This window comes from Aphelocoma coerulescens, chromosome 2 (genome assembly GCF_041296385.1).
Source record: "Aphelocoma coerulescens isolate FSJ_1873_10779 chromosome 2, UR_Acoe_1.0, whole genome shotgun sequence".
Lineage (NCBI taxonomy): Eukaryota > Metazoa > Chordata > Aves > Passeriformes > Corvidae > Aphelocoma > Aphelocoma coerulescens.
In genome coordinates this window covers 164,229,925-164,257,914 of record NC_091015.1, presented here as the reverse complement: position 1 = coordinate 164,257,914, position 27,990 = coordinate 164,229,925, and the positions used below count along the sequence as shown (strand labels likewise).

Below are 27,990 nucleotides of genomic sequence, written 5' to 3'. Positions count from 1 at the left end.
TTCTCTCCCCACCCCCCCAACCTGTTGTTTTTTGTCCCACCCTGCCCCCCCCTTCTCTTTCAGTGCTGAAGGAAGCCACACTTCTGGCCAGAGCAATGGCAGAGATCACCAAGCACTTGCTAAGGCAGTCCAGGTGCACCAGGACACGCTGCGCACGATGTACTTTGCTTGATGTGTTTTAATGTTCAGCGGCTCCGGACAAGGCAGAGTTGGATTCACACCAGAGCAGCTGCACTTAGACCAACAGATGCCCCAGCCCAGGGACAGCCAGCTATGAGTGATGCATCTTAATTCCTTTCTTTCCCATTGCAAGGAAGCCTTCCGTCCAGAATTTCAGACTTGATCACAAACTGCATTCTTCTACCAAACCCTCCTATTGTCGGAAATGTGGTTTGCCAAAAATCTCTGAGCTGCTTGCTACAAAACAGACCCAGATTTTATAATTAAATCAAGAGCTGCAATCTCAGGGCTTAGGGAAGAAAAACAAAAAACCAAACCAACAACCCAACCCACAAAACTCCTCATTCAGTTTGCTGTTCATTGAGTTGCTTTTAATAATTTGGAAAGATCTAATTCATACTAAGGTTTGATGAGCTAAAATGCTGTGAAATCAGCTTTTAATACAAAGGAAAGCAAAGCATCTTTTGAGTATGAAGCCTTGATTATTCTGGATGCATTTACAAAGTTTTTATTTTCAAAATAAGAGCGTGACAAAATTCTGGTTTCTAATTGTCTTATAAAGATTATTCTCAGATTATTCTCTGCGTGTCTAAGGGCATATGTATTTTCTGAAGCTTGTTCTTGAATGTTTTTTATTGTGCTGCATTTTAAAATGTTTTTCATATACTAAAGATGAATATAAAAAAAAAATAAACCTGTAACTAAGCTTTTAATAACTCCAGTTAGATTGGCAAAAGAGAATGTGCCATTCAAAAAATTTGTAAAGATTTTTTTTAAATCATACTGACAGCTAACTTTAGGATTTGTCATACAGGACTGTGACACTTACTTTCCAAAGTCTCTAAAGAATACGGGTCTGTGGTGATAAATACAGTACAATCCTTTTTCACTGTTGTTTGAGTTAATGTAAATTTTATATATGTTTCACAGTATTAATGTGATAGACTAGATGCTATTATTTATTTTTATTTACTAAGGAGTGCTCATCATACTTCTGTTAACATATCAAGAATGCTTTGAACTTAGAAAGTAAAATCCTTTTTTGTGGGGACATTACTCTTCAAATGCAAAAAAAATATGCAATCGATGTGGTGAGAGGTCAGAGATGCAGCCAGTGTCTGTTGTAGCTTGGGATTTGCAGAAAGGCTTTTTCAACATGCACACAACACAGCAGGTTTTACCTCTGCGGTTCAGACGCACACAAGACCAACATCCTCCGTTCATTCAAGCACAAAACAATTGTATTTTATTTATATGTTGAGTAGTGGTGAAGCAGGAGCTCTGCTAGAGGAGAGTGGCTCGCTGGAAGTTAGGCAGAAGTCAGAGAATCTATGCAGTAAAGATAAAAATTAGGAAACTGAAGTTTACTTAGGGAGGGAGGTGAAACTCTCTTCATTATGCATAAGATCTGTAGGAGATGTGAGAGTTTGGCCATTCTCTTAGAAGAAGCATTAATTAAAACTGATAATTATTAGACAGATGCTTCTGTTAGTTTGCACACTGGATTCATAAAAACCATAACACACATGTAAACCATTGCACTAATGACAATGCCACGAGCAGGTTTAGGAGAAAATGGAAAAAGCCCAGGAAAGTTGTTTATGCTGAGTTGATCTTGTTTGTTTTTCCATGGGATAACTGAAATGACATGCTGAGAGGCAGGTTGGAAAGCCTTCATTCTCTTCCATTGATGGATTTTGCTTTGTCTTTTCCCATTTCTCTGAGCAGCTGCTCAGTCTCTGGACACTTTTACCTCTGGCCACTGGGATGGGCGAGTAGCTTTAACCCATGCAGAGCTCTGGGCCACAGAGCGGGTCATCTGCGACTTGGTGGTGTTGGATAAGCTAGAAAATGCCCAACCTTTGCTGCATAAAGACTTTTAGGTACATAATTCCAGTTCAGATCTTCACCTTGTAGCAGTGTGTTGGTTGTCAGTGTTTTGTAGGTGAAATGTAGAACCTGTTAATGGAATAATTGTATTTGTTTCTCTTACTATTTGTTACTATTACTATTGTAATAGTATCACTATTCTAATTGGTGATTAGGCTGCTGGCTCAGAGTGTCTTCTTGGTCATAGTTCTATAAATTCAGATTTCTGTAAATTTGAAGCAAATCCTAGGTAGCATTGTCTGTCTTGCTGTGTGCCAGCGAGGTTGTACCTACCTCCCCTCAAGTACCCCTGAGCTGCAGATCCTCCCCTTGGTGGGTGTGTTGCACTTCTCTGTGTTTCCTTGAGAGCTTTCCTATTTCAGTGAAGATATTAATTTGGCAGAGTTTTATATAAGAATTATTTTTATATGGATTCTTCTTATCAAATAGGATAAAGATCATCCATTTTAAGACATCATTTAACTTATTTGCTGTCTGTTATGCAGAGACCTCTTGGATGTGAAATTCATCCCCCTCTTTCCACAGAGATCTGGGACAAAGGAATTGCACAGGTGGTCAGATGGGGTGAGGGGGGCAGGATCTGTCTTGACCTCAAATCTCATTTCTGAAGCAGCCTGGGACTGCACTGCATCCTGTTTAAGATGTTTCCTTTGTAAGAGAGTTTTAGGCAGCTCCTTAATCTGAGAGTAGTTGTTGTTTGTGTATCCTCTTGGAATGAGCAGGTATTCTGTGTAGCTTTCTTTCCCTAAGTATGAAGAACTTGGGATGTTTATGTGCATTTCAGGATGTTTTTACCTTTTACAGATCTTTCTAAGCCTCTAATACTGCTAATCCTTTATGCCTTGGTGTCTCCCTCCTTTTCCCTCCCACCAGTGGTGAATTAGTGAATAATTTAAAACATTAAAAAAAAACAAAGAAACACACTGATTAAGTATATACTTTGTAAAGTACAGCATGCTGGCAGTCCAGCAGCTCTCTTTCTGGGAATATTTTTAATATAAACTATGTATTCAAGAATGTCCAGAAAAACCCACCACAAACACCTAAAATCCTAGTATTATATTTTATTCTGTACCTCCCACATGTCTGAGCAGAAACATCTCAGGTCAACACAAAGGTCAAGAAGTCTCAGTCTCCCACAGGTTGCTGCTGGAGAAGTGCCAGCTGAGGTCACAGCTCTGAGTCTCTGGGTCACTGTGTAGCTCAGGTCAGCAATAACCAAATTTGTGCCACCCTTGGGCACTTGGGGCATTTTCCAGCCCATGCAAAGGAGTCCCACTGCAGAACCCCCAAAACCAGCATCAGTAAGTGTGAAATGCTCCTCTTGGGAGGTGACAAGTACTGTCAGAAGACATGAAATACTGAAAAGCTAGGTTTTTTTCCCCTGATGTGCAAAATCTAATGCAATAATGAGGTTTGCTTAATGGTGGAAATTTCTGCTCCAGTGGCTGAACAGAGTAACGAGTCCACTCTATCTGTTCTAGCACCCAGGAAACAACTGAGCTGATCCTTAGGAGCAATGTCCTGTTGGGAAATGCTGGAAGTAGGTGGATTTGTCTCTGCCTGTATGTGGCATTTAAGACAGCCCTATGCAATTTAACACTTGTGTGTGTGTGTGTTTGCACTGATGTACAGTGTGAGATCACTTGTTTTATTAGAGCTCCTTATTTTGGCTCGGTTTGCTTTAGAATATTTAACTTAGTGAATTACAATCAATGATCTTCCATGTTCCAGAAGCTTTGGCACAGGAATTCCCTTGTTTCTTGATCTGTCAGGTAACAAATACCATTGATCTCCATCCAGGCCCCCAGGCAGCGTTCCCTGATAGTAAAAAAAAAAGGTTGTGAAGGTTTGGCTTTGATTCTTCCTCTCCCAATAACTCCTGCAGCCTTTGTCCATTGTAACAGAGTCTTGTTCTTGTTGGATCATTTTTATAAGACGAGGTATTTCCACAAGGATTTTCAAATTAAAACTTCTGGAGAGTAGGTGTGAGGAGTTCAGGGGTTTTTCTGAAAAGATTGAATTTTCTAAGATGCTTCTTAGTTTTTTTTTCTGACTCAAGTCATTCGGGCCCAAAGGCTTTTGATTAAATAGCAGACTCAGTCAAATAAGCATCTCTGGTGGCATAAATAACCCATAAGGGACCTTTTTTTTTTAAAGACATCTTTGACATCTTTTACACATTAACTAAACGAATGTAAGAAGAGTTCTCAGTATTTTTCACACTTGAGACCAGTGTAATTAAACTCACTTGTTTTCCTGTTTTTTTAATACTCCTGCCATAGCATCTCTCTTTGTGTGGCTTTTCCCATTCCTAATGCAGGGCAGTCCTTTGTTTTTTACTTTTATATTCCATTTGGTAACATGCTTCTTGATGCACACATGCCATCTTTCCTAAGGAAAACTTCAAGTAGAAGGTAATTGCACTGATTTTTTGGGTTTTCTTAAACTCTCTTTTTACTGTAAGATTTTTTTTTTTTTGCATCTGTTGTGGCTCTTTGAAAATACTGTAAATAGTGCTCTGTACAGCAAATACTGAAATGCTGGGGATACCATTCCTTGTTATATATTCCAGAATCCTGCCATATTTTCCAGTGGTGATATATGAGCTTTGGTGTTAAATGCTGTTAGCCTTTGTTTGCATTATGGTGTTAATCCAAGAATGGCTCAGTTGCTTTATGACAGTGGAAATATTTAGGGTTTGTTGGAATTTATAAAACATTTCTTCCTTCTCTCCCCTGTGCACATTTCTGCCAGGCCACAGAGATGCAGTTTTTCAGCTCTCACTGTGCTCGTTGTCTGTGCAAGGTTCAAATGCCAGTTTTGGTATCAGTTAGGTGACTGATGGCATTAATGTAATATCTGGATCATCAGCTGTACTCTCACAGGTTTTCCTTGGTTGCTCCAGCGTCTGATTCTTGTGTTGTAGAAGCAGAACCAGTGGATGTGGCAGAATTAGTGGAATTACAGGGATTTGGGATCCAGTTAGGATGTCTTGCTGCCTGTCCCGGCATGGTGTGCGATTGGGGAGTGCAGTGGATGTTTCAGTGCTCTGAGCTAAAGGAATGGTGTCACCTCTGCCCATGGATCTCCCGTCCATCAGCAGTTGCCTTTTGCTTCCATAACCCTCGGGGACAGGACAGACCCCAACTCCAGCCCCATTGTCTGATGTTAGGATGCAAACCAGCAAGTTCTGCCTTCTGTTTCTGAGGGTTAATGACTGGAAAGATGCATTTTCTGAGAGGGTTTAATCCAGATTGTATGGGAGGGGGGTGTTGTGTGTGCTTGGTGTGGCACAGAATCTGTTTAATCTCATTTAGTGTTTCAGTTGCTTTGTCACTTCTTCGAAGTGTTAATTTGAATGTAATTACTTGGCCAAATCACTACAAAAGTGGGTTTGTGAGAATCTTTAGTTACAAAGCTGGTGCAGTTCAAGGCTACCTCCTGTGTTCCGTCACAGAAGAATTCATTGACGTGAACCTCCCACTAAGCAGCCAAAATGCTCCCAGAGGGACTGGATTTGTCCTGGTCTGTTCCTTGCTGGGAAGTGGCAGTGCCATACTGTGATCCTGGGTGGCTGCTCAGCCTTCCCTCTGTCTTCCAGAGGTGTCCTTGTGTATTGAGAGGGCACCAGACCTGGCAAGAGGCACGTCTGGCACATCTGCTTCTGCTCAGGGTCACTCCATCGCAGCAGCTCCCTCTGTGACCTGTCCCTTCGCTTGAGTTTCTATACTGTTGTTTTCCAAGTGAAAAATGTTTCTGTTCTTTACCTGTTGGCCAGAAAATGTCAGGTTTTCTCTGAAAATGACATGAAGGTGCTTGAAATATATTTTGAGTCTGAGGCAAAAAATATGTATTGGATTATTTTTTAAATGTGTTTTTTAGATGAGTTGACATGCGACTGTAAGAGTGAAAATACTTTATTTCTTGCTCGGAAAATTATAAACTTTAAAATGCAGGAAAAAAACCCAAACCAAACCACCAAAAAACAACCCCAAACCTGAGTATGTTTTTATCTTGGGACTGTTTAGTGTCAGTTCTGTGCAGAGCCTTGGCCAAAACTCAACCCTGACATAAGTGCACATGGACTGAGGGTGCTTTAAGTGACCTGAAATGAAACTGTAGAAAACTGTGTTAATAACATCAGAATTTTGTTTACAATTATTCCAAACAAGCTTCCTCATCTCAGAACAAACCACTCTGCTGACAGAAATACCTGTTGGAGCACCCTGTGCTGGTGTGGTTTTGTAGCAGTGTTAAAGTTGATTTTTATTTAGAAGTAGCAGGTCTTTGTGCTATGGATTTTGGCCTATCACAGTGAGTTTCCTGGGATTCTGCACTCCCTGCAATTTCCTTCCCTTAATCTCTGGCTGTAGACACTAATGGAGCTCATCCATGGCAGGAGATTGCTGATGTCCTGACTTTCAGGAGCCCAGATTTTGCAAGTGACTGAATAAACCATTATAAATCAGCTCATTACTAACTGAATGGGGCAAAATCCTGTCAGTTTGGTTCAGTTCTCAGTCATGATTTAACAAAGCCCCCCCCAAAAGTGTGAAGTGCAGGGTAAATGGCTGCTTTGGAGATGTTTCACTATATTCTGCACTGCAGATCGAGGACACTCTTGCTGGCAGGGCTTGCACTGTGCAGAGATGCAGAACAGCTCCTCTGTCTCTGATGGGAGCAGAGTTTTGTATACAGACAAGGCAGACCTGGGATCATCAGGAAGTTTAAGGAGCCCTGTGCTTGGTGCTGCTCATGCCATAGAGAAAAGAAAGACTGGGTACCCCAGCCCTTGGGGAAATGAGGAAGTGAGGGGAGACATTTCCTTGCAAAATTGCCAATTTAAGCACTTGTTCAGGTGACAGTTTAATTCTTAGTTTTCCTTCTGGCTTCCCTGCAAGTGCCCCTCAGAAATCCCCCATGCTGCACCCATCTGCTGGCCCCATCCCAGAGGGGGAAGGTTGGTAGGGAGCTCCCCAAGTTGGTTTGTGGTGTCAGCGAGCTCTGACTTGGCTGGGGCCAGGACAGGGAGGGTTGAGAGGTTGGCAGGACTCAGTTGTGGGAGTTCTGCACGTGGCAGCACTACAGACCTGCAGCACCAGGTGAAGTCTGGCTGCTCCTTCCTCCCACCTAAATATCCCCCATAAAAGCAATTCCTTTGGATTTATCCATGCGCTGCCTCAGCAGATGCATCCTAAAACTGCTTGTGGCTGCTCTTCCACCAACCAACCTCCCTGTGTGGTTTGAGGAGCCTTGGCTTGCATGGCAGTTCTGTATGAAAAGCAATAATCCTTTCCACGGGGTTCTTAGGAGTGCACAGGTTTTAGTTGCGTTTTTCTCCTCACATTTTGAATGTGCTGTTGTACCATGGGCTTTAGTTTTGTTATGTTTTTCCTCCATTCTTTAAGCACAACTAAACCACCTCCTGGAACAGCTGCTCTCCGCTCATCAGCGGGGATTGCAGATGCTGTCTGACCTGGGAGCAAGCCTAGGAGCTGTCCCCAAAATAGAAATTTAAACTTTTGTGGTCATTTTGTGGGTTTTTTTTGAGTGTGCTTGGCAAGTGTGAATGGTGAACAGGTCAGCAGGCAAGCTTGGCAGTCTCTAATCCCCTGGCTGGTGCTGTTTGTGTTTGCTTTGTTAGGTTGGATTTCCTGTCAGAAAAAAAAAAAAAATTAAATAATGTGGACTTTTTTCTGTATTTGTCAGCTTTTCCTGGTTTTAAAGCCATGAATAGAGGAAGCTTCACTCATGCCAGTATTTGTGAAATTGCATATTTTTGCCTGCCATGTACTTGGCTCAAAGCAGATGCTGTCTGGGCTTTATGAGCACCCCAAAACCTCAGCTGCTGTGGGTTGGATCAGACCTCTCAAGTACCAACATGAGATCCAGTGAATTTTGTTTCTAGATTTCCCCAAAGTTATTCTGCATCAACTGTGAGGTGCTCAAACCTCACTGTTCTATAGCACTCTTTCTATGCTATAAAAACTATAAGGATTTGACCCAAATTTTGTCATTCCTGATAATTTTCTCGTGAAACTTAACATGACTGAGCCCTTCAATTGCTCATCTCATTTACACGACAACTTTGTAATTGCATTTTAAAGAAAATAAGAGAAAAAAACCCAACTAAACAAACCATCAAAAACATTAAAAAGTAAGTTTCAGAATTATTTATCTTGGAAAATCAAATTTTCAATGAGGTGCAATGAGGAATTACATCTGGCAAAGCTCTGTGCTGTCCTGAAGACTGTTACCACTTGCTTTCTGTAATTTGTTGATGAAGTTTAGTAGATTTGCTAGATCTGTGTGTGTGTCCCTTGCTGTGTGTGTACACACGTGTGATAGGAAAGGGGACAGTATATAGGCTGTCTGTAAAAGATAAAAAGGCAATATTTGGCTGGAAATAATAAGCATAATTTCATGGCTTTTGCAGTATTTTATTAGTTGAACAATCACAAAGACTTCAACATTTAGGGCAGTTGATAAGTAAAGGTCCAGCCCTGGATTTCTGTGCAGCAGAGTGGTTAACTTGATCTTGGGAGGGTGAGATAGAAAACAGAATGTATTGATTAAATCCTTTTTTTTTTTTTTTTTTTGCTTTAATTTTGGTACATTGCAAATTTAACTGACTTTATCTGCTAAGGTTTTTAATCTTTTGTTTTAATAGTATCAAATTTTTTTTAAATTATTTTTTATAAAATAACTGAAAAAAAAGAACCAAAAATCAATCCAGAAGCTCAATATTGTAAATGTTCTCTCCAATCAAAATGTTTCTATGACCATTTAAAGTTTGCTTTTTTTTTTTTTTTTTGAGAAAAAAAGAAAAAGAGATATGATGTTAAGGTTGTTCCAAGTGGTACTAAATGTGTGTTGAGTAGTTTTGTGTGTGTGTTGCATCTCTGTGGAACTGTCTCGTGCTTGCAGTATATAAATGATGTAGTGCTGGCTGGGGGAGAGTAGCACTTGTAATGCAAAAACCAGACCCAGAATTACTCTCAGCTGACTCTGAAGGGCATCCCTGGCACTGTAGGATTTCCCGTGGAGGTTGGAGGCATCACTTGGCAGTGCTGGGGGGTCACAGGGGGGTGGAATCAATCCATTGCTTCTCTCGCTGCCGTAGGTGAGCACTTGCATGATGCTGTGTGGCCACGCCACTTTAAACTAAGCCTTAACTAAATGATAAATGTGTCAGATTTCTCTCTCAGAGTATGCAAAAATACTGTTTAATGACAGGAGGATGTTCCTGTAGAGCTTCAGTGTTAGTAAAGGAAGTCTCCTGGCCTGAGAAATAAGGGATGCCTGTAGCTGTCTGTACTGTGATGCCTCTTTGGGCGCTGGCTGTTGAGGCCTCTTGGGCCTTCCTCCAGCGGCTGACCCCAAACAGGCTTTCCCAAATCCCAGCTTTTTATTGTCCTTGTTGTCAGACATATTCTCCTCCCTCCCCCTGCCAGCAAATCTCTGCCTGAAGGAGGATTGTGATTTAACACTTCAAATTTTACATCCCAAAAAAAGCCATTCTTGAGTTCCGCACTTGCTTCGGGTAGGTGCCACCAATTCCATTTCTTATGACTGACATAGGATCCTTAAAGCATTTTAAATAGAGGCAAAAAAAAGTGTTGGGGACCCAGCTTGCTTTTATTTTAGTATTTTTTTTCCAATTTGGATCTACCTCATGTAACCAGTTGGGTGCTAATTACTCAAATTGTCAAGGAGATTTGACAAAGGCGACCAAATCGACCCCAACCATGGCCCAAAACCTTGGGTTTCTTGTTCTGAGACAACAATCTTGGATTTGAGTTCTATTCTTTGTGCCTTTGTGGTTTTTTTTCCCCAGTGCACAGCAATCAAAACTCATCTTGACTAAAAACAGCAAATGGATTTTAACCATGCCACAAAAAACTGAATTTGAAAATATTTTTCGGTGTAGCAAGTTGTAAAATAAAGTATCACAGCTGACCTAGGCAAAGAGAAATACCCAATAAAGAAGGTTTTGGAAATGTTTAATCCTGACCCCAGATCTCTACATCTCTGTGTCTCTAGGTATGCATATAGCACACGGCTTTGTGTGTGTATGTGTATATATAAAAATATAAAATGGATACACGTGTAAGGGTGAGGGAATAAAACATCATTGACCTTTCCACAGTTTTGTATGTAACAGTTTACAACAATGTGTAACTTTTTTCTACTATGTGAACCTTTTTTACTCAAAAAGAATTCCTTTTTGGAAAGCTTTAAGTTGTGATACGCTATCATTTTTTGAAGTTTAATAAATTTTTTTAAAATCCACTTTTTACCAGTACCTACTACACAGGGGGACTCTTTGCTGTAAAATTGTATTTAGTTTAAATATTAAAAGAAAAAAAAAAAATCTATATATGGGATTGTAAAAGTGCTGACATTCCATCATGGCAGGACTTCCAAGCTGTTTCCTAAGGCTTTCTGTTGCAGAGAGACTCGAACAAAAGGAAAATGCCTCTGTCCAGTGTTTTTATAAAACTGCTCCATCAGGTCTAGACTTAAGCTATATTTTCTAAAGCCTAATCATCCTTTAATATGCTGCAGATAAATGATCAGCATGGTTGCACTTTCTCAGTAATAATGTTTGCCCTGCAATTGGCTCGTGATAAGGACTTTAGTTTTTTAACAAAACCAATCGTACTTTGGGCAGAAGGTAATATTTATATAGGTACCTCAAGATAAAAAAAAAAAAAAAAGAGCCTGAATATGCTGCATTTTGTTTCTTTAACATTTTTCATGTAGCATTTGTTTGGTTTTCTGGTTTTTTAGGAGATGACTTAGCTACCTGTTTGCTTTGGGGGACCCCAGTAGCATTTTAGGCCATTGTATTCCTTGGATCTCGCAGAATGTAGTATCCTGCTTTGGGATCATGCAGAAGTTTGGGATGGGATGTGCCCTGCAGTGTGTACACACAGGGAGGGGGACCATGGAAATTTGCTTTATAGACTTCAAGAAAAGGAGGAAAAGGATACTATATTCCTAAAACAGACAATACATGTTCCTAATCTTAATTCTGTTGTATTTGGTTTTGCTCTTTCTGCTTTCTTGCCTCTTTTCTCAAATAAGAGTGTGGAAAGGGGCAGTTTTTTAATGGGGGCACAGTGACCTGCCCCATTGGTGGGTGTTTTGGGGGTGATTCCCCAAATCCATGTGTGAGAGCAGTGCCCCATGTTGGAGCAGGACTCTCCTGCTCTCTGCCCACTCCTTACTGCAGGTCCACCCCTCTACTCCTTCATTTCCAAGTCAGTGAAAATCTAAAAATGTGCAGAGATGGGGAATTTTTTGTTGAGAACTGTTGAAGGAAGCTTCAAAGGCTGTGAAATTGAGCATTTATTGTCATGTTTTTAAGCTTAGGTGGGTCCTTTTCCAAGTTTGTTTTACAGCTTGCAAGGTAAAATAGTTTGCACTACTTTTGCAATAAACTCATGAAAAACCTAACAGGTTCTGTTCTGGTTTCTTACTGTATGTATACAACTAATACTAAAGATTTAGCAGAGTGTTTTTCACCTCAAAACATAAGACTTGTAACAAGCTCAGAATGCTGTAATTCCTGACAAAATAATGATGTGAATGATATTTTATAAAGTTATTTTGTATGGTGTCAATTTTGTTTTGCCTCATAGTATGTCAATAAAATAAAATTCCTCATCTTTAAAAGATACTGTTTGATGTCTTTTCATTTAATATTTGGCCATTTTCTGCAGTTACTTGTGCACTGTGAGACTGTACCAGAATCCCTGGTCCCATTGGCCTCCCTTGCATTTCACCCCTTAGTTGTGTTTTTGAAGTTTCCTGTGCTCCCACCTGCTCCGTTGATATATGATCCTTGCTGCTTTAACTGCTTATAAGGTGTAATCCTGGAATTGTTTATGGAAGATGAACATTTTGGAAACCACTTGCCTGAAATGCCTTTTTTTTTTTTTTTTTTTCTGAGTGTATCCCTACAGTGATCAATTTTTAAATGAAGAAGATGTAGCACCTGGTGGTGACTATAAAGCATCCAACAGCATTGCAAGGATGCCAAGGAGCTTCCTTTGGGAGCCCAACTCTGCAAACAGATTGCTTTTACTCAATGTTATGAAATACTGTCAGAGCTGTCTCTTCCCTTTATTTTTTCCCTTGTCTTTGAACCACTGCTTTGAATTGGATGAGGTTTTGCTCTGTGTCAGGCTCTTGGGGAAAACAAATAACCCTTCACTGCTTTGATGGCAACAAGCTTTGGCAGATGCAGGGCCTTGGAGCAGGCTGTGGCAAATTTTGGCTGCTCTGACATTCCCATTGAGGATTCTGGCTGAATGAATCCAGAAGAGTGTGCAAATTCTTTTGGTCTCAGTAATTCACAGAATATGTTCATCATCCCCCAGGAAACTTCTAAGAGGGATGAAATATGATGATTTATACTTAGTAACCACAGTTCTTTTGTCATTTTGGCAAGTTTAGGAAACTTCATGTCCTTTGAGCAGCATTGGCTGGGGAAGGATCTCACAAGGTGGTGTTGTAGGGGGGAAAAAGATAGAAACATGTCTGTAATAATAATAATTCATTCTGGCAAGTGTCCCCTGGCCTGTGTTCCACTGCCTAAAATCCCAGAACACCTTAAACAGGTCAAGATACTTGGTCACTTTTGAGGAAGTTCATGTTAAATGATGCAGTTTGACAGAGAGAAGAAACAGGATGAGAAAGCTCATGGGTTGAGATACAGACAGCGAGCTCACTGAGCAGTTGCTGTCATGGGCAAAACAGACTCGACTGGAGGGAAAATTATATAATTTACTGACATTAAATGGAATCATATGGTGAGAAACTAATTCAGAAAACTGAGTCAGAAATTAAAACCCCTTTCCACCCCTTTTCCAGACAACACTTTCCCCCTTTCCCTCTTGCCTCCTCTCTCCACGGCACAGTGGTGGGGATGGGGCTGTGGTTGGACCCCTGCCAGGGCTGTGAGGACATTCCTCCCTTTGGCTGTAACCATGGTTCAGGTATTTGCTTGTTGCCCTCATCCCTGTTTATGCTGGAGAATTACTGTGCGGTTTTGTGCTGGTGCATTTCTTTTTCTTTCCCAAAAAACTGTCACCCCCCCCCCAACAGCATTCCATGCTCAGTTTCCCACACATCTCCATGCACTTTTAATAATATTTTTAAAAAAAAGCACAAACCAGCTCTTTCAACAACGGTGTAGTTCCGCCTTTACCCACTTGGGAATCTCCCCAGGGATCTAGCCCTACTCAGCACTCACTGCAGCATTCCTGGTACAGGATGATTTTCATTTATGATAACTTCAGGAATTTTTTTTACAGTGCAACATCCTCTGATCTTTACCCTGCCCTCCAAATTAGGGTGTTGCTTGAGTCAAATTTCCAGCTGGTTTTCTGCCCAGCTTTTTTGGAGTGGGAGGTTCTTATTCCCTGTCAATATTCCTGTACTTACCTGGGGCATTCCTCACACCTGGGGAAGAGATCTCAGTCACTTCTCTCTCTCAGAGTGACTGTGACACTCTGCAGACGTTCCCACACTGACCACGAGCGTGACTGAAGCTGGAAAGAACTACAGGAAATTTCTGCATCCATTGTCAGTTTTCATACAAAATGTTTATTTTTAAAAGTTGCATGTAAAGTTCTGCACAAGATGGTTGCCATTTCTGTAGTATTAAAAAAAAAAAAGAAAGAAAAACAAACCAAAACCAAATGAAAAATCCATCTCTGTCACTCACATGGCAAAGGAGCTGCTCATTCTGAAGAACCCACAATTAACAGACTTCAACGTGCATTTTGGCAGGAGAAACTGCAGAAGTGGAGTTCATTCAGGAAAAGGGCTCTAGATGCACGTATTTACATAATGTTCTACCCCAATTACCACCACAGCTGCAGAACCACATTAGCCCTTGGGATGGATCATGGATCTCCTCCTCTACCACGTTTTAGTGCCCACATGGCTGTTTTTACAGACTTTTTTCATGGACTTGGTCCACTTTTGGAGCTTTTGAACTGAAATCTGCTCTAAAGAAATTTTAAATTTGGGTAATGATTGTCTGACAAAGTAACTTCAGATCATCTGACCAAGCTCTGCTGTCAGGTTTGCACTGTCTCTTCCTACCCTGCCGTGTTTCTGAGGGAAGAATTCCATTCTCCAATGAGTATGAAGTTCAGTTTCTAAACTTCTTTAAGCAAAAGCAGATGGCTCAGTGTATAAATATATCCAGCATCTGGATTCTCAGTCACAAAAATAACATCCTTTATACAATAGAAAATGGATCAACTATGAAACAATTTTCCATTGGCCTTAAGATCCAACACTGTCACCAACAGCTTCGTCTTCATCCTCTTCCTCCTGACCCTCGTCATCGTCTTCCCTCACTTCTCCATCTCGCTTCTCTTTTTCAAGCATTTTTAGATACTTGCTAGCTAGGATCTTCTTTGGCAAGATATCTGGAAGGCAGAATTGTGGCTTTTATAGTCTGTTTGAACACTTGTATTGCCTCATTAATATTATTGCATCCAAACCACTAATGAGCCAAAAGGAAATATTAATATTTTTAACAAACCTTAAGTGAACAACCAGGTAAGTTGGTCTGACCTACACAGCTGTAAGAGTAGGAGGGAGCTAGCCACTTATGGTACAAGTAACCCAAGATAAGGACTCTATTTAATGACTGATTACTGACAACTATCTTTACGGTCTGCTGACATAAATTATTTGATGTAAAACTGAGTGCTCAACTGCCTTAGATCCAACAAGCCATTAATATAAAACCCGAGCATCAGTAAAAAGACATGTGTGTGTGTATATATCTAAAAGGAAAGAGGGACCATACAATGAAGCTCTTTTTCTCAAAATTTACAGATTCCTACATGTCATTTTTGGTCCACATAACTTCTCAACTAAAGATGTGCAATGATCTTCTTTCACAGGCCTAAAGCTTTCAGATGGAACTGCTGGAATTTAAGAAATGCCTAAGGTAATATCCTGAGAACTCTATAGTATAACTGCATAATTTAGAGGCAAGCAGAAAAATCCCCATTCACAAATAAATGTTCTTAGTGACGTAGTTTATGAGTTCCAGTTGAATGCTATGCAGGAGATCAATGACCAGTAGGAAAACTGGGTCCTCACAAAACAGAGCATTAAGAGCAAGAATTCATTTTCCAAAGCAGACACTGGATTTACCCTTGTGCTATCGATACCTGCAAGGAACTGAAAGGTCTCACACTCTTCTGCTGTATGAGACAGGTCAGTGTAAGTCAGAGCATTCTTCTCCTTCCCTCTGCCGTGTTTGTAGGAGTATGTAGCCAAATACTGAACAAAAAGCTCCTAAAAATTAAAACAAAACTGAGTAGTCAGACTAAGAATTCACATATATAGTTGATCCCTATCTAAAGGCAGAAGCACCATATTTAACTGCACATACACTGGGCACAGTGCAGAAACTCATTAAATTTCAGTAGCTGAAGGGAGTCTAAAGGAAAGATGGAGAGAGACTACTTACAAGAGCAAGTAGTGACAGAACAAGGGGGAATGGCTTCGAGCTGACAGAAGTAGGTTTAGACCAGATATTAGGAAGAAATTCTTCCCTGTGAGGGTCGTGAGGTCCTGGCACAGGGTGCCCAGAGAAGCTGCGGCTGCCTCATCCCTGCAAGTGTCCAAGGCCAAGTTGGACGGGGTTTAGAGCAACCTGGTCTAATGGAAGGTGTCCTTGCCCATGGCAGGGGTTTGGAAACAGATTTCTTTAAAGTTCCTCCCAACACAAACCATTCTGTGATTCTGAACTCGGGGCAGCTTTAAGGTCAGTTCAGTCTCGGGATGCGGACAGAGAAGGGAAGCGGGAGCCCGGCCCGCGGGAGCCCGGCCCGCGGGAGCGCTCCGAAGGCAGAGGCCCCTCAGCCGGGGAAGGGAGGCGCGGGGGAGCCCGAGGGCAGGGCAGGGCGAGCCGGTACCGTGGCCTTGGCGGTGAGGAACAGCGCGTCCTGGTTGATGCTGGAGACCTCCGGGGAGCTCTTCATGATGACGCGGATCCTCGACAGGGGCAGCGACACCAGACGGTTCTCGGTACCGCTCAGCCGCGCCGCCGCCATCTCACCCCGTCCCCGCGGCAGCGCGGGCACGGCCCGCCGGGAGCTGTAGGCGGCGGCTGCCGGGACTACAGCTCCCTACAGCACCGGGATCCGCCCGGGACCCGCCCACCGCCGGGACTACAGCTCCCTACAGCACCGGGATACGCCCAGGACCCGCCCGCCGCCGGGACTACAGCTCCCTACAGCACCGGGATCCGCCCGCCGCCGGGACTACAGCTCCCTACAGCACCGGGATCCGCCCGGGACCCACCCGCCGCCGGGACTACAGCTCCGTGTTGTACCGGCGCCGGGGATTACGGCTCCTTGCAATTCAGGGGCCCACACAGGGACTCGCCCGCCGCCGGGCAGCGCCTCCGGCTGCCGCCTCCCTGCCCGCGGGTCCGGGGGCACCCGGGCACGCTGAGGCTCCGGCTGCCGAGTCCCTTCACAGAATCACGGACTCAAGTAGGCTGGAAAAAGATCTCTGAGATCATCGAGTTCAACCTGTGACCGATCACCAGGTGCTTGTAGAATGATAAGGTCACACCCCTCAGCCTCCTTTTCTCTAGGCTGAACACCCCCAGCTCCCTCAGCTGCTCCTCATTAGACGTGTGCTCCAGCCTCTCCCCAGCTCTGTTGCCTTTCTCTGGACATGCTCCAGCACCTGTATGTCCTTCCTGAATTTAGGGGCCCAGAACTGGACACAGGATTTGAGGTGTGGCCTCACCAGTGCCCAACATAGAGGGACAATCACCACCCTGTCCTGCTGTTGACACTATTGCTGTCACAGAATGCCAGGATGCAACCAGCCTCCTTGCCCACCCGGGCACATGCCAGCTCATGTTCACCCGCGGTCAACCAGCACTTCCAGATCCTTTTCTGACAGCTCCTTTTGTGCTGAGCAGCTTTCCAGTCACTCTTCCCACCTGGCTGGATTCCTGCTGCCCCAGCACAGGTGGGAGCAGCCTTGGGGCTTCCCCTTTCTCACCCCCTCATCGTGGCCCCTCAGCCCAAGGATGGCACAGGAGTGTGTGGAACTTGTTTTTAATGGCAACTGGGCATCTCCTGTGTGTATTCTGATTACAGGCCAGCTGGCCACAAAATTGTTAACCAAACTGTAATTACAGGCTGCTCAACACCTCTGCTGCTGTAGTACAGTACCAGGGAATGCGTCTGGTCATCCTGACATGTGTTGGGAGGTGTGGAGGGCATGTGTAAACTATGAAGTGATGATGGGGCTGCATCTTCAGTATTAACACATTCCCCATGTTTATGCTGTGTGCCTGCTGCATAGGAAGGCTGTAACATGCTTGTGGATGGGGTTTTGCTGCTGGGAGTGTTGGCTCCTGAAATTCACCTGTGCCTGTTTGGGTAAGAGCTGCAGGGCGAATGAGCACTTCCAGAAGTGGTGACACATCATTTGCATCAATTAATTAATAGTTTCAATAAAAAAGTTTCCAGTATGCTTTACAAACAACGTGCCCGATGGTTTGTATTGGTAAGAAATCTGCTAAGGCCATTAAATTACCTCTACTTAGTATGAGAGGGAAGAGCAGGAGCTTTTTTCAGAATACACAATAATAATTCACATGGAATTTAGGGGAGAAAGGAGTGTACCCATAAAGAATCATTAAATGGAAAACACAGGGAGTTTATTGACTGAATGTTACTATCTTATATAGAATTTTCCCAGTGCATAAGGACAGGGCTACAGATGATACTGATTCATTAATAAAATACAGCACCATAAGCAGTTGCAAGCACCTTGGTGCAAGGATAACACAGTATATGATAAAATTCCAAAATTATTGTATTTGGAGACATCATTTATAGCTATTGCTGATTATCTCTTAGGCTGTATAATTCCCTTGAGGTTACAACTTTTGTGAGGCCACTCTGTGTATGGTATATCAGAAGGGAAGCACAAATATCCTGGGATGCTGCATGGATGTCTGGAAAGCTTGGTTTTTTTCTTGATCCTTACCGTCTTGTGACATCTTGTGGAGACAGCTGACATTACTCCGACAGTGAATTTCTTATAAATACTATCAGAGTCTGTTATGATTTCAATTTACAAAGAAACCCTCGTCAAACTACCAAGATTTCTGAGGGTATTGAGCTTGGTGGTGGGAAAGCACAGGGGAGGGACCCTCTGAGCTGCTCAGAGCTCCTCTTTGCCCTGCTGCCAGCTGAGAGCTTGCCAGGTGTAGTTGCCTCTGTGAGTCACTGTCTCCCAGCAAAGGGACAAAGCAAAGGAGCTGCCCCTGGCAGAGAAGGGAGGCCCTGAGTGACCGGGCTGAGCACACCCCATCCCTCTCTGGCCCTGAGGCCGTGCTGCTGTTGGGGTTGGTCAGCCTCTGTCTGGGACTGTGAGTCCAGCTTGTGCTTGTTGTCTCTCCTCCTCCTTTCCCTCTGGGCAATGTTGCCTATTTCTTGGAAGATAACTGAAGGTCAAGGCTAAAGCTTGTTCAGTTCCTTTTATGCTATTGTTTTCCCACACGTCTCCCAAATTGGGGGAGCCCAAGGGGAGAGTAGAGACCTGCCAGGAGCCCACAGCTTGTGCCACAGTGGCTGAGGAGACCTGAAAAGAGGTTGTAGCCAGGTGAGGGTTAATCTCTTCTTCCAAGTAACGAGTGACAGGACAAGAGGAAATGGCCTCAAGTTGTGCTAGGGGAGGTTTAGGTTGGATATTAGGAAAAATTTCTCCACCAAAAGGGTTGTCAAGCATTGGAACCATCTGCTTAGGGAAGCGGTTGAGTCACCATCCCATGAGGGATATAAAAGACATGTAGATAGGGCTCTTAGGGACATGGTTAGATGTGGCCTTGGCAGTATTAGGTTGGACTTGATGATATTCATGGCCTTTTCCAACCTAAATGATTCTATGATTCTACCTAAATGCAATTGCTCATCTAAATTTTTCAAACACTGCAAGTTCTATTGAAGTTATTCTGTTGGTGTGCCACTACTTTAAGTCATGACATTCCCGCTAATGAAAGGCTGCAATAAGGTGTTCTGGACCCTTCTCTTCTCCAGGCTGAGCAACCTAAACTCTCTCAGGCTGTCTCCAAAGGAGGGGCACTTCAGCCTTCTGACCATTTCCATGGCTTCCTTTGGACTTGCTCTAAGAATTCCATGAGTTTTTTGTGTCCTGGGGATCCCAGACCTGGACGCAGCACTCCAGGTGAGGTCTTGTGGATACTAAAAAGCTAGGAGCAGAGGAATTTTCCAGCTGCTGCAGCATCCTGTGAAGTTTTTCTTTCTCATGCAAGCTAGCTGAGAAACAGTTTGAGGTTTTTGTAAACCAAGGCTTTATCTTGCACCTGCAAACTTGTTTTCCAAGTATTATCACGGTACACTGAAGAAAATATTTTGAATAAGTGTTATAGCATTCCAGCAATCACCCTGAGATGTGGATGGTCAAGTGACCAATGGTGTCATACCACCCTTGTGAATGAAGCTATATAAACTGATTTATATAATTAAATATGGGCCATTTAGCCACTTATCCTGAAACTGGACTCATGTCGTTTTTCACCATTCTTGGTACAACAGCGACAAGGTCTCACCAGAGCAGAGGGGCAGAATCCCAATCCCCTCCCTCACCTGCTGCCCACACTGTGGGATCAGCCCAGGTCATGTTTGGCTCTCTGGATGCAAGTGCACATAGCTGGCTCCTGTCCAGCCTCTCATCCACCAGCACCCTCAGGTCCCTCTTTTTGGGGCTGCTGTCAATCCACTTATTCCCCAACCTGTGTTGATACCAGGAGGTGCTGACCCAGGTGCAGCATCTTGCATTTGGCCTCACTGAACATCATTAAGGCTCCCACATCCTCCACCAGAAACGCACTTGAACTCTCATACAAGGCTCATACTTCAGTTTTCATACTTCCAGAGTTTTCAAGATTTTTGAATTTAAGCTACATGACTGAGAAATCCTCTCAGAGGAAGATCTCTCTTCTCAAGGAGGCTCAGGGGGGATCTCATCGCTCTCTACAGTAAGCTTAAAGGAGGTTGTAGTGAGCCAGGGTTGGTGTCTTCTGCTGTGCCAACAGTGTGAGGACCAGAGGAAACAGACTTAAGCTGAGACAGGGAAGATTCAGATATCAGAAAAAAAGGGGGAAAAAAAAAAATCATTGTTCAGGTGGTCAGACATTGGAATAGACTGCCCAGGGAGGTGATGGAATCACCATTCCTGGAGGTGTTTAAAAGGCATTTGGGTCTGGCAGTGTGGTTTAGGGGTTACAGTGGCAGTGCTGGGTTGACAGTTGGACTGGACGATTCTATGACACCAGACCAGTTTCGGGTTTGGGAATACCAGGAAGGTTCACTTCGTTTTAAGAGCTAGAGCCCTTTAAGTTTTCATAGAGTCGGCTGGAATTCACCACCCAGAAGATTCAACCATTCATCCACTCGTCTTAACGCGTTCCTCATGAAGGAACGCCTCGTGTTTACAGGCAGAGCCCTCCTATCCCCGTGGAAGCCCCGGGACCGACACTGCGGACGACGGCGGAGAAGCGCCGCGCTCCGCTCACGGCCCTCCCGCCACGGCCCGCGCGCATGCGGGCGGAGCGGCCACTGCCGTCAGTTCCGGCGGCAGCGGGGCGGCTCCTGTCCCGGCTGTGAGTGCCGCTTCCCTGCTCACCGCCCGGCAGCCGCGTCCCCCTGTCCCGGCTGTGAGTGCCGCTTCCCTGCTCACCGCCCGGCAGCCGCGTCCCCCTGTCCCGGCTGTGAGTGCCGCTTCCCTGCTCACCGCCCGGCAGCCGCGTCCCCCTGTCCCGGCTGTGAGTGCCGCTTCCCTGCTCACCGCCCGGCAGCCGCGTCCCCCTGTCCCGGCTGTGAGTGCCGCTTCCCTGCTCACCGCCCGGCAGCCGCGTCCCCCTGTCCCGGCTGTGAGTGCCGCTTCCCTGCTCACCGCCCGGCAGCCGCGTCCCCCTGTCCCGGCTGTGAGTGCCGCTTCCCCGCTTATCGCTCGGCAGCCGCGTCCCCCCGTCCTAGAGCGGTTCCTGTCCTGGCTGTGAGTGCCCCCGTCCCCCCGTCCTAGAGCGGTTCCTGTCCTGGCTGTGAGTGCCCCCGTCCCCCCGTCCTAGAGCGGTTCCTGTCCTGGCTGTGAGTGCCCCCGTCCCCCCGTCCTAGAGCGGTTCCTGTCCTGGCTGTGAGTGCCCCCGTCCCCGCTGCCCAAAGACCGGCTCCTGCCCGGGCTGTCAGTGCCCCTTCCGCGGTTACCCAAAGCAGCTGCCCTGCGCCTTTAGCTGCCCGAGGGGTGTGCGCCTCTGCTACGCTTGGCTCTTTTGCAGTTTATTCCTTTTCCATGCTAAACTTGGCGGGCCCAGCGCGGGATATGCCCGGGGACAGGGAAGAGCGGGAGCTCCCATTCGCCCCCTGCCCGCCCGCTGCGGCCCCTGCCGGGGGGAGGTGTCAGGACGGTGCTGCTTCCCTGGGAATGGGGCTGCACCGTGGGAATGGGGCTGCACCGTGGGAATGGGGCTGCACCCTGGGAATGGGGCTGCTGGGCAGACCGCGGGCAGTGCCGTGGGAGAGGGGAGGTACAGTCCATAGTTCTGAGGAGCCCTTTTCTTCAAGGCAGCTGCCTGTTTGTGCCCCCGTGGGCTCGGAACTCACTGTTCTGCTTGTAAAACCGATGTTGTCAAGTCTAAGCTGGGCTGGTTTTGTTTTGTCCATGTGTTTGGTTTTGCGGAGAACTGGTTTGTGTTTTTTGGTGATATTTACGGTTCAGGGTGTGCTTTGGAGCTGAAATTCACCAAGCGATCCGTGGGGTCCAGGACATGAAAGGACTCAGGGATGTGCATCTTCGTTCAAGACCCAGCTGCAGTACAGTAATCAGTTTTAGAGAGCTCAGGAGAAAAGGAATTCTAAATACTTAAATGTAAAGGCAGAAAACATTGCCTAGTCCTTACCTATGTGTGTTTTGAGAAAGCAAGATTCCACTTTTCTCCAAAAATAGGTGTTCTGGTCCTGATTTTCCTCTGCTTGACCATGCACAAGCACTGACATCTGTGTAAAGTTTGGTGATTCCAATTTGGTGCCTGTTTACATCTCACTCCACACAATTTTCCATATTTCCCCAAGAAAATGGGACCGAAGAGCCTGAATCTGACAGGCTCTTCTGAGCTGGTATTTCTTCCCAGTGGTTGTGGTAGAGACTCTGCTGCCCCATGTGTGAACTGGCTCGTGTAGCTGTACAGGGAGTGAGGTTCAGTTGGAAAACCCTAATTTACAGATTTTTGTTTGATAGGTAACTAAAAGTACTCCTTGTGCACAGTGTAACATCCGTAAGCTACATGTTGAAGATTGAATAAAATGATGAAGCAAATATTAGTATTGTAGCACATATATTCAGGATGGAGAAGTGTTTAGCATCTGTTTGATACAGCAACCCCGTGTACTTCTGAATGTTAAGAAATAATATGCATTTTTCTTTCACTAGCGTGCAGTTGATGCAAAATGAGTGTTCCTGACTACATGCAGTGTGCTGAGGATCATCAGACCCTCCTGGTCGTGGTTCAGCCCATTGGCATTGTACCTGAAGAGAGCTTTTTCAGGATCTACAAGCGGATTTCAGCTGTGAGCCAAGTTAACGTGCGCGACTCTCAGCGAGTGCTCTACATCCGATACAGGCACCATTATCCCCCAGAGAACAACGAGTGGGGGGATTTTCAGACACACCGCAAAGTCGTGGGGCTGATCACTATCACGGAATGTTCTTCTGCCAAGGAATGGCCTCAGACTTTTGAAAAATTCCATCTTCAGAAGGAAATATATGGCTCTACTCTCTATGATTCCCGGTTGTTTGTCTTTGGGCTTCAAGGAGAGATTGCAGAGCAGCCCCGCACGGATGTGGCGTTTTATCCCAGTTATGATGAGTGTGAAACTGTGGAGAAGAGAATAGAAGATTTTATTGAGTCCCTCTTCATAGTGCTGGAGTCAAAGCGGCTTGATAGAGCCACTGATAAGTCTGGAGACAAGATCCCCCTCCTCTGTGTTCCTTTTGAGAAGAAGGATTTTGTAGGTCTGGACACCGATAGTAGGTAAGCAGCTACTTTTGTCAGCTTGCACATCTTAGAAACACACATCTGTGGCACTTGCCAGCCTTTAGAATAAGCCTATTAGAAAGGACAAGGTGAGCTTTATTCCAACAGAGGCTGTGCCCTGATCTTACTGTGTCTGCCTGCTGTAGTTTAAGAGAATTTAACTTGTAGTCTCAGCATATTTGATGGTCTGAGCTTGTTTACATATATATACATTTAATTGATGAAGCTCATCAAATAGTAGGAAGAAGTCACAGGAGTGGTTTGACAGATTCTGTTGTAATGAGACTTTTGCTGGAAAGCTTCCAATGTTTTATAGATATACAGTATTAACAAAAAAAAATCAGTTAGCATCAATGAAGCTATTTTTACATTATGTTGAGTAGTATTTGACTAATTCTACTTACTGTATTTTTTCCTCTAAGCCTCTGTCTACTTTTTCATTCTATGAGACTGACTGTTTATTTTGATTATGAAGTCCAGCATCTTTCCCTGTCTTTCTTTGTTTTATGTAGTTATTTGTTACTGCTTTTTACCTGTCACTTTTTGCTACCTGTTTGCTACAACTGTTTGGTTTTGTGTATGTTAGAGTTCCCCCCATTTTTCCTTCCTCCTCATTTGCATACTCATCTGTCAGATTTGAGTGTTGCATAGTTCTTGTGCAAGGGATAAGTAATTCTGGCTTGATAGCTACAGGCAGATGCAAAATCTGTTTGACTCTGCTGTTTGCAGTCAAATCCAGGCGATGGAAGCAACCACCTTTTGTCCTGGCAAAGACAGAGGTGTGGAAGCCCTATCAAAACACAGGGTGTGTTTGGAAGCAGTAGTGTTCATATCTGTGTTGTACTGTAGGGATGCCAACAGAGGTTATTACTGTGTGTAAAAGCTCAGGGGTGTCCAGGCAGGGTTGTCTAGAACTGTCCAGGCAGGGTTGTGAAGCTTTTAGATCACATCAACCAGCTCTGCCTGCATAGTTAGTCCTGGCCTTGGAAATGGGAAAAAAGCATTCCAGATTGCTAATTAGTTTGAAGCCTTTTGTTAAATTATCTGTGGGTGCTTGAAGGACCAGCAGTATTCCTATGCCCTGCTCTTTTTCATGAGCACTTGAACTGGCTCTGACTTGTTGGTCCCTGGTTTGTCCCTGTGCTATTATTCAATTATCAGAATAAATTACTGTCTTGGTGCTTTTTGTATGTGGGTGGTAAAGTTGTGTACACTGGACAAGCCTTTTTAGAATCTTGTCTTTAATTACTCAGTTTGAATGAAATTTGATTGAATGTAATCAAAATTTCCCATTCCAATTAGATAGAAAATGAGAATTGTTGGCCAGGAATCTCAAAATCAGAATTAATTCTGCTGTTCAGTTGTGTCTTCTAAAAAATTGTACTTTGGAAATCGATTTCTTGGATAAATGACTTAATTCTGAGCAGTGGCTGTGTTGTAGCTAGTGGGAAATAAATACTCTTTGTGAAGTTCTGAACTGGTGGGGAGCTCGAATGACAGCAGAATGTGTCCACACATCTCCAAGCAGATATTTTATGCTGTTGCAGTGAGGAGTTCAAACAGATTCAGGGTGATGCTTCAGTTCTTTGCAGAATGGAAGATGTGTGACCCTGCCTGTGTAGACACAGGGGTTTATCCAGAGTTAATCACTGGCTCAGCTCTGCACACACCCTTGCTGGAAAGTTTGAATACCAAACAGGTTTTCAGTAAGTCTGGATCAATGGATGTACTTGAAATGTTTGCTGCACCGAACTGCTCAAGGAAAAGTTGCTAAATACTCTAATTGTTCCATTCAATAGTAAGAAAGTTGTTCAGTTTTATTTTGCTGTGGAGTTAGTACTTCTGATTGTTTTAAAACTTAGGATTTATACATTAAAACTTCAGATAGCGGAATGAAAATACATTTTTAGCTTCTCTGCACAGGAACGTTTCTAGGCACCTTTCAAGTAGCCTGATGCATCTCCTACCTCTGTGTTGTAAAGCAGAAATTCAGGTTCATGGAATACGGTTGAATTCTGATCAGTTTATTAAACTAACTTACACTGTCCAGCCAAAGTCTTTGGATGTGAACTAGTGATAATATTGCATTTTATTACTTTGGAGATTTTTATTGCTTGGCTTGCAATCACAGCATTGTATTTTAGCACATTCCCTTCTGTAGTGACAGATTCACTAATTAAGGGAAAGCACTGTGTACCAGGGAGGTACAGGGCTAGGAAGGACCTTCTTCAATAGAGACCAGTTTCTGTTTTTGCAAGACTGGATGTATAATTCTGTTCAGGAAGGCCTCAAGGTCGTTTGAGTGCAGGAAATAGGTATGAGAAGATCTGGTAGAACAACTTTTGCTACTTCGTTGGTTTTAAGTCTGTCAGCATAGTAATTTTACAGAAAGAAAGAAAAACATGGTATTGAGATATTGAGGGAAATGAACAGCTTTTTCTAGAAAAGGTGGAAATTTCCAAAGGGTTAAAGGCAAAGAAAGTACCTTGATCTTTTTTCTATAGTTTCTGTCCATTTCCAGTTTTTTTGTATGATGTATCCGAACCTCCGAGTCAATGTGCAACCAATTACTTAAAAAGCACAAAAGTTCTATATTAAATAGATGGCAGAGAAGACACACTCTCTATGCTTGTAACAGAGAGTGTGTCTCTGCTGCTGTAATTGTGGATGCCTACTTAGGCTAAATAAGCATCTCTTTACCTATAACTTCTAAAATTGAAGTTAAATTTCAGTGTCTAGCAAAGGTCTAATTAAATGTGTGGTGCTGCTGTAACCTGGAGATATTGGGATGGTAGATTGAGGGTAAATACGTTAAGAATTTACAAGGGACACAGTAATTCTGATCATGTGATTTGAAGACTAATTAAAACTACTGAACATTGTTTGTTTCTTAAAAGATACTCGTCTCCAAATATTTTATTGTCAAATACTTACGTGATGATCAGGGCTGTATATATAAACCTGATCTTCTCCCTCACCCAGTTAGAAGACTTTCATTAGCTTGGTTACATAATAATTGCAACATGATTGGCTTCTTTTAAGATGCAAAGTTCATAAATTAGGAAGGTGAATTATTATGCTGCATTTCAAGTAAGTTAATTCTTGGAAAAAATGAGGATGATCTTCATCTTTTGCAAGTTGCTTGTGTAATGAGCAGGAGAGACACATTCCCAGAACTGGTACTGAGGTGACAGCATACTCAAACTCACTGTTTTATGTGTGAATAAGAACATTTTATGGCTGGTAGAAAACTTCCTGTATGAAAAATAGTGGATTAAGTCCTAAAAAGTTTTGAAGAAAGGTTGTTCTGTTAAACAGAAATTGTAGGACTGAGAGGCTGACCTTGGTTTCATTCCTGGAGCATTCAGCCAAGAGGGGATTTTGGCAAATTGATTTATTTTTTTCTTTTTGTTTCTTCAGCTGTAAATTGGGTAAAATATTTATGTGGTCCCAGGGCTCCTGAGGATAATTGAAAAAGTTTCTGAAATCAGTTGTGCTTGATAGTTATTCATGGAGGCTGGGAGATTGATGGAGAACAATGGAAACACATGTTCTCATTATGATAAAAATGTCCTACAAACTGAAAACTAGGAAACATGTGCCAGAAATACTGAAAATCCCATTTAAGTTTTCAATTTTATTTCTGTTTTCAGCTAAAAAAAGAGAACATACTTAAGTATGATTGTAAATCTACTTGGATAAGCTCATGTTAATGTTGTTTACAACAGTTTGTGTCTTAGGTTCTTTCTTTTTTAATACTGGCTTCCATTTAATGCTGTGGAGTGATGAGAATGTAGGGCCCTGTTTATAGATGCTTTTTTCTCTACACGGTGACATAGCTGGGGTTTGAGCACTGATTTATCAAAGTTGATGATCTCAGTATCTGTATGTGGCTGTTAATTTTCTTTCTGTTCTCTGTCTTTCTAATTTCTGTTTTGTTCCTTTCTGTTTTTTTCCCCCCTTCTTCTCTCATACTGCCCTGTGAGTTTGTTGTTGGGTCTAAAAAGGTAGGCTGTGATTGTGTATCTTTGAAAATAGTTAGCTTTTTTTCCCATGTCCTGCCTCTCCACTTTGCCTTCATTGCATATTTTAGTGTTGCTTTTTATCTTTATTTTTTCAGTACACACAAAAATAATTGCTGCCTGGAGCCTCACCACTGCAGTTGTCCCCTTTTGGTGCATTTGGCAATTATATTTGGTAGCAATGCTGAGTTTTTTTGTAGGACACACATAGTCTGCTTAGGTGGCTGCTGGCCTCTGGAATTTGCTTTATTTTTTAAACTCCAAAGCCATGAAGCTGTTGCTGCCTGTGTTTGGTTTCCAAAATCAAAAGTTCTGGCAGTTGATCCAACGCTGTAGCTGTGTCTCTTTAAGTCTGGATAATGTTATGATTGGTGATATCTATAGCTCTGCATGCTAACTGGAATTAGTAGAACTTGATTGATGGAAATTTTTTTTGGAGCATTTTGCATGTATATACTTTTGGAAATTGATTTTGCATGTTTCTTGTTTGTAAATTTAGCCAAATTTTGAGGATCCAGAAATTCCGTCAAACCCTGTTTCTGGATGGTTTGTAGTGAAAATAAATTCTGTCGTGAAATATAACACTGTTACACTGAATTTTCCTTCACATTATCCTGGGATCCTAGAAAGGAGCTGGAGATGAAAGAATAAAGCACATATCCTGTAGAGCAAATGAGTCAGAAATGGAAATTCAGTAGTTCTTTGTAGTTCCTTGAACAGATTCATTGCCCTCTACTTTGAAGTAGTAGCAGTGGTCACTGGTCATGA

The 27,990-nt window shown here is 43.4% G+C and overlaps 3 protein-coding genes across 10 annotated transcripts in view; 2 read left to right on the top strand and 1 right to left on the bottom strand.

Moving 5' to 3' along the window:
* The window catches only part of AGO2 (argonaute RISC catalytic component 2), a 57,068-nt gene extending 45,310 nt beyond the window's left edge, over positions 1-11,758 (top strand). For all 4 annotated transcript variants that reach the window (XM_069005539.1, XM_069005544.1, XM_069005540.1 and 1 more), the window contains one exon: positions 64-11,758. In XM_069005539.1, coding sequence (XP_068861640.1) covers positions 64-172 — 109 coding nt within the window. In that variant the 3' untranslated portion in view covers positions 173-11,758. The remainder of the gene's footprint in view (positions 1-63) is intronic.
* Positions 11,759-13,666: 1,908 nt separating this feature from the next.
* Positions 13,667-16,251, bottom strand: CHRAC1 (chromatin accessibility complex subunit 1). The gene is made up of 3 exons (XM_069005538.1): positions 16,032-16,251; positions 15,282-15,408; positions 13,667-14,525 (listed from the first exon to the last, which is right to left on the bottom strand). Exons 1-3 carry the CDS (start codon positions 16,167-16,169, stop codon positions 14,380-14,382), a joined length of 411 nt encoding a protein of 136 aa, XP_068861639.1. The 5' UTR covers positions 16,170-16,251; the 3' UTR covers positions 13,667-14,379.
* Positions 16,252-20,769: 4,518 nt separating this feature from the next.
* Positions 20,770-27,990, top strand: part of TRAPPC9 (trafficking protein particle complex subunit 9) — a 459,459-nt gene continuing 452,238 nt past the window's right edge. For 4 of the 5 annotated variants that reach the window (XM_069005535.1, XM_069005533.1, XM_069005536.1 and 1 more), the window contains exons 1-2: positions 20,770-21,094; positions 22,597-23,197. In XM_069005535.1, the coding sequence (XP_068861636.1) occupies positions 22,614-23,197 (584 nt within the window). In that variant the 5' untranslated portion in view covers positions 20,770-21,094; positions 22,597-22,613. Of the gene's footprint in view, positions 21,095-21,284; positions 21,304-22,596; positions 23,198-27,990 lie in introns of those variants that run through there. The other variant, XM_069005534.1, reaches the window with a different exon arrangement.

What these genes read in the sequence shown, in the direction of transcription:
- CHRAC1 (XM_069005538.1), bottom strand. Translation starts at nt 16,169, where the DNA reads ATGGCGGCGGCGCGGCTGAGCGGTACCGAGAACCGTCTGGTGTCGCTG. An exon ending in TCCTCACCGCCAAGGCCACG is followed by an intron (nt 15,409 to 16,031) that starts GTACCGGCTCGC and finishes TTTAATTTTTAG; the next exon opens with GAGCTTTTTGTTCAGTATTT. An exon ending in GACCTTTCAGTTCCTTGCAG is followed by an intron (nt 14,526 to 15,281) that starts GTATCGATAGCA and finishes TCTGCCTTCCAG; the next exon opens with ATATCTTGCCAAAGAAGATC.